The sequence below is a fragment of the Chenopodium quinoa genome, unplaced genomic scaffold (assembly GCF_001683475.1).
Source record: "Chenopodium quinoa cultivar QQ74 unplaced genomic scaffold, ASM168347v1, whole genome shotgun sequence".
Taxonomy (NCBI): domain Eukaryota; kingdom Viridiplantae; phylum Streptophyta; class Magnoliopsida; order Caryophyllales; family Amaranthaceae; genus Chenopodium; species Chenopodium quinoa.
The window spans coordinates 805,241-811,601 of NW_018743669.1; the positions used below are offsets into that span (position 1 = coordinate 805,241).

Consider the following 6,361-nt stretch of genomic DNA (forward strand, 5'->3'; position numbering starts at 1 on the left):
GAGGGTGTAAGTGTAATTTAGTTGATTACTGGATTGTTTTTATTCTAGTATGATTTATTGGGCTTTGAGTTTTGCTATTTGTCTCAAGGCCCAAGTAACACTTTTATCAAACTAACAATTTGTATTATTCTACTTGAGTACTTGTACAAGAAAACTTATCAAACTCATTTTTTTGAAGAACAATTTGTGAAAATGTTCAATTTAATACATTAAACAAATACGGTGTAAAAAATAAGCAAACAAATAATAAATTACATAAAATAAATGTTCAAAGCTCGTTGAGTTGACCTGAACCCAAACTTTGGGCAAGGGTTGTACATTTTTGAAATATTGGTATTTTATCGAAAATAAAACTCTACACTAGCAATTTTATACTAAAATTCTATCAAAATAGAATTTTAAACTTTTTATCTTATGAAATCTATCCAACGTGGCACGACACTTGGCGAAAAGTTGGAAAAGTTTAAACGCCAAGTGTCACTGCCTCGTGACATGGCTAACAATTTAGCTTTATATATTAGTTATATGATATGATACGATTTGATTGTCTTAAATCGATAATAGCTTTTTTTTGTAACATTAATCTATCCCTAATTTAGTTATTCTTCAATGGGTAGATATTGTTGGGTGCCAATACCACAAAAAGGTACAATAAGACTATTAGGGATGCTATGTTTTCTCAAGCAAAAGTAAACCCTTACAATTAATAACTAGGTGCTTCATAAATCATGTAAGTTGTTAGTTCAAGGAATCTTTTGAATTTTAACCTACCTTAGTTCAAAAAGGTGTTAGAAACTTTTATTCCATAGAATTTTAGCATATCTTTAATTTACGAGGTATGATCATCAACTTCTAAATTTCAATTAATACTCCGTATAAAATGGGGCTTGACTTTAATTTGTATAGTTATAACTTTTATAGATTGTTATACCTTTTATCCAGAATCGATTGATGCAACAAAATTAAAGCTAAGAACGACACGATTAGCAATTTACATACTCCAGCTCTCCAAGTAGGGAAGAAGGGGGTAAACCGGTAAACAAATTAAACACGGTTCTACACTCTAAACCCGTACTATACGTAGTCTACACGTACATAAGTAGATGATATGATTGTCTTATGGGCACTATTATTCTAGAAATACTACTTTGTTAGTAATGTAATGCGCTATACCAAGAGTACAAAGTTAGCTAAGAAGCTGTTGATCTTCAGTTGATAATTAATAATAAGATTACTGACTTTACGAATAGCAAGATTTATACAAATACCAACAGCTAATAAGTTATAAGCCAATAAGTTTATTATATGGTCTTACTAACTTTTATTTGGTGGGACAATTCCTCTAATTAAAAATAGCAAGCATAACTTGTTACTTCAAACTTGCTTGCATTTAATTATCATTTTTCTACTCTCAACAACTGATTTCTCAAATGGGTCAAAAATACCCATTACCATTTTTATTCACTCTCTTCCTTTTTTTTTTCTTTTGTAGAAAAAATGTTTTTCCTTGCTTTTTATCAACCTTATTTTCCTAGCATGGTTACACCATCTCTAACTACCTGGTATAATTTCTCACATTTTTAATTAAAAATTATCCAATAATTAGTAGCCATATCACCAACAACTAATATCATATGATAATTAATATTATACTTAGTCGATCGATTCACGTATAATATATAAAATATATTTATAACATACAACATACTTTGTATAATATTACAGTATTAGTACTATAGTGTGTGTTAGTATGAACCTGCTACTTGGTAGTCATTGGTACACGACAGGAAAGTGGACAAAATATGTATAAACTATGGTTTGCGTAAACTAACCAAGAAAAATAAGATCTTTTCATTAATAGTTTAGTTGCATGTAGCTGAGTAAGCTGACTATAGTGCCATTGTGCCAGTAAATAATCTAAATATCCTAGGTAGATTTAATTAATATAGTGTCTAGAAGAGAATATATATTATTACTCAGTAATAGTAAGTCTACATTATTTCAAAACATAAATAAATAAATAAATAATTAAATAGTAAGTCTACATTAGTCGTTTAATTGAACAATATTGTCAACTTCGTCATATATCAACAAATGTTACTCATACAATAATCGAACTTATTCATTTCATTTGTATTAAAATTGAATCTCATTTATATCACTTTTTGTTGTTGTTTGATGTCTTTTTTTTTTTTTTTTAATATCACCGCCTTAATTGGGTTGGAGATCGACTTTCTTACTTTTCGATACACTGAAATAATGCATTGCTTGACGATTGAATTATATATATATATGATCACTGTACTTAATTTTATGAAGCTTAATTTGAAATTTGTTAATCCATGATTTTTGGACCGTGAATTGTTATTGCAATATTGAGTTGCCTTCTACTGGAATTAATATTTTTTTAAGGGAGGAGCAGGGGTTGATTGAGTGAAGAGTCAAAGGATGAATTAATTTGCTTTATGATTTTTTGCATTTATATTTTTTATTGCTTCATTATCAGCTATCAATTATACGAGTATTTCTTTTCATCACTATATTGATTATGTCGGGAAACTTTATCAGTTGTGACTCTCGTTAGCTTTTATTTTCTGATTTTTCGTTTCCTCATTGGATTCAATTTTTCCCTTTGTGTAATACTTGTATTTCATTATCTTTATGAATCTTATCTATGTTTTGCAATTGAGGAGTGAGGAGTAGAGAGATGGTTAGTCTCTCCATCTCCCCTTTGTGACGGGTGTTCAATTTCTCATCCCCTCTTGTATATGACTTATTCCCTAGTTATAAAAATCTGGCCCGTAAAAATTGGACACAAAGTAAAAAATATTACTCGTATAATGAGTTAAGGATTAAGGTATGAACAAAATTCAAAAACCAAATACCTTTATTATTAATATTAATAATAATAATAATATATTTTACGTATTTTCAATATTATAATGACCCAAAAGCAAGTTCACTACCATAATCGTCATTGCTAATCTAACTTACACATGCCACTTCTTTGAGTACTTGTCTTATTCTCACACGAGTAGCAAAAGCCAAAAACGCATATGAAATATCCTCACAAATGTGCAAATATGTAGTGCCCTGGTGACTAACCCCTAAACCCCCAAAATTAAACAAAAACAAATTCTCAACAACTTTTACTAAACTCCTTTTACCAAATTTATCACCTTTTTGGTTTACCGCTTACCTCATCTATATATTATAACACCCATTTCTCTCACTCTCCTCAAACCCATTACTTCATCACATCAAGCATCAACTCTTCTTCTATCATATCCCTCTTTTCTTAAACCCCTAAAAAAAAACCATAACTTAATAAAACTTCACAATTACCACCACACATAATAATGGAAACCATGCAAATGCAAATCTTTTTGGGCATGGTGGCCATATTATCGGTCTACATGTTATGGTTCTCTCAGCTGTGTAGACGTTTAAGTACTGGTCCAAACCTTTGGCCTCTGGTAGGAAGTCTACCATATCTGTTCAAAAATCGAAATCGACTCCATGATTGGATTGCGAGTAACCTCCGGCGGACTAGTGGGGCTGCCACGTACCAAACATGTACCATAGCCATACCTTTCTTGGCATACAAGCAAGGGTTCTACACGGTTACGTGTCATCCAAAAAACATTGAACACATCCTCCGAACCCGGTTCGATAATTACCCTAAGGGCCCACAATGGCAAGCAGCTTTTCATGATTTACTAGGCCAAGGTATTTTTAACAGTGACGGTGAAACTTGGCTTTTACAACGTAAAACTGCTGCTCTTGAGTTTACTACAAGAACCCTACGTCAAGCCATGAACCGGTGGGTTAACCGGACTATCCGAACCCGGCTTTGGAAGATTCTAGAAACAGCTGAAGATGAAAAGAAACCGATTGATTTACAAGACTTGCTTCTTAGGCTTACTTTTGATAATATTTGTGGGTTGACTTTTGGGAAAGACCCGATGACTTTGTCACCGGGTCTACCCGATAACCCGTTTGCCTCGGCTTTTGACTCCGCTACCGAATCTACCCTTCAGAGGCTACTATACCCTGGTTTTCTTTGGAGGTTAAAAAAGGTATTTCAAGTTGGAGCTGAAAAAAGGTTACAAAAAAGTTTACAAGTTGTGGAAAATTATATGTCAGGTGCACTCAATGCTAGAAAAGAGAACCCTTCTGATGATTTACTATCAAGGTTTATGAACAAGAGAGATCAAAACGGTAACTTTTTTGCTGATGATGTGCTTAAACGCATCGCTTTGAACTTTGTCCTAGCTGGACGTGACACGTCATCAGTGGCCTTGAGTTGGTTTTTCTGGTTAGTGATGAATCACCCTGAGGTTGAGGCAAAGATCATCGATGAGATATCGACGGTGTTAAATCAGACACGTGGCGATGATCCGGGTAAGTGGGTTAGTGAACCACTAGAGTTTGATGAGGCTGATAAACTTGTTTATCTTAAAGCAGCATTAGCTGAGACTTTACGATTATACCCTTCTGTACCGGAGGATTTCAAGTACGTTGTGAACGACGACGTATTGCCAGATGGGACTATTGTTCCTGCGGGGTCCACAGTGACGTACTCGATTTATTCCGTAGGGAGGATGAAAACTGTATGGGGAGAGGATTGCATGGAGTTCAGACCTGAAAGGTGGTTAAGTGAACCGGTATCTGGTTCTGGATACCGGTTTGAACCACCTAAGGATGGTTATAAGTTTGTGGCTTTTAATGCGGGTCCTAGGACTTGTTTAGGGAAAGAATTGGCTTACTTACAGATGAAATCTGTGGCTTCAGCTGTGTTGCTCCGGTACCGGCTACAGCCGGTTCCCGGTCATCGGGTCGAGCAAAAGATGTCCTTGACTTTGTTCACGAAACATGGGCTCAAGGTGTATGTTGAGCCTAGAGAGCTCAAGGGTGGTGCGGGTTGCATTGCTGCTTGTGCATAGCGAGATTGGGGGCATTTTCGTCTTTTCAAGTGTTTAAAGAAGTTTCATTTTATCATTATACTCATAAAATGTGCATTTTGATTTTAATATTTACATTTGTGTATGTTTGATACAGTTGTTTTGATTTGTATTATTGTTGTTACTATTCTATTGAATTGAAGTTCTTAAAAAGAGATTCATTTGTATCTAGAAATTGTTGTTTAAGGCATATATATTTTGACAATGTAATACAGTGTACTCGTATACAATTACTTCTATAAAGAGTGGAAATGTACAATGTCCCTCTAAATGAGTTAGGGTGCTCTTGTGTTACAAATGAATGATAGGAAGTAAATAAAAATATGGTTGAAACTCGCTCATGTTTTCCTTCTATTTTGTTTAAAATACTTTGTATTATGTTGTATCGTAAAAGCATATTTAAAACTTTATAAAGATATCAGAGACATGCAATCAATTAAATAGTCCAATAATTCATAGTTTCAGTGATATATCAGATAGATGCAGTTCTATTTTCCAAGTTTTGTAATATCACATAGTTTTAGTAACACCTTGAATGGTTTTCGTTAGTGACGGTACTTCAAATGACTAGTGGTACATACATTGGTACTTAAAGGTGCATCAGTGCCCATACAATGAGGAATCTGAGCTTGAACTGGAAGAATTTCTTACTTACTCCGTACATAATATTCGGTTCGGAATTTTATGTTAGTTGGCTTCATATCATTTTGGGACTAAGTCTTTGTTGTTGTTGCCAGTATATGATATGATGTTGAATTCCATTTTATGTGAATTTGCACAGATTCAAAGAAGTTAGCAAATTCACAAAGTAACATTAATTAACATGATAATCAGGCATAGTTTAAGTCAATGGACAACTTAACCCATATAATTTGGCATAATTTTTTATGCAACTGCATAACTTCATTAGTCCAACCAGCAGATAGAATAATTTTAGAGAGGAGTTATCAAATTTTCGCAACTAATAAAGCACCTAACTAACAGCTTCAGAAACACACTGAAAGTTGATTTCTTGGTAGTGGAAAAATTATTTGCTGACTTGTAGACTGGGGTTGATAAAACAAGTCCAACTTCAGAAGCCATATCTTATGCATGCCCCCCAACCATTGGGGCAATAGCACTAGCTTAAATTCCTGCCTATTTTTTCCATGGAATATAATTTAGTCTAGTGCTTTAATGAAAAGCCACTCCCAAAAAAGCAAAACTCCTGCTTTTGAATTATCAAACTGCACTATTGACTTCAACGACATCACGCTCCAAAAGGTAATGACGTCTATGTAGAGCGAAGCTAGGATTTGAAACTAGAGACAAGACTTGACATATTCAATTGGTTGATATTTGTATACATATTTCTTTTTATACTTCATATATATAATTCTTAAGAATAAGAATTATAT

General features: G+C 33.7%; 1 protein-coding gene across 1 annotated transcript; it reads left to right on the forward strand.

The window, feature by feature from the left end:
- The first annotated feature begins 3,012 nt into the window (after positions 1 to 3,012).
- LOC110683428 (cytochrome P450 86A1-like) lies at positions 3,013 to 5,316 on the forward strand. Its single transcript, XM_021859801.1, has one exon. The coding sequence runs from the start codon at positions 3,360 to 3,362 to the stop codon at positions 4,944 to 4,946; it is 1,587 nt and encodes a 528-aa protein (XP_021715493.1). The 5' UTR covers positions 3,013 to 3,359; the 3' UTR covers positions 4,947 to 5,316.
- The last annotated feature ends 1,045 nt before the right edge of the window (positions 5,317 to 6,361 follow it).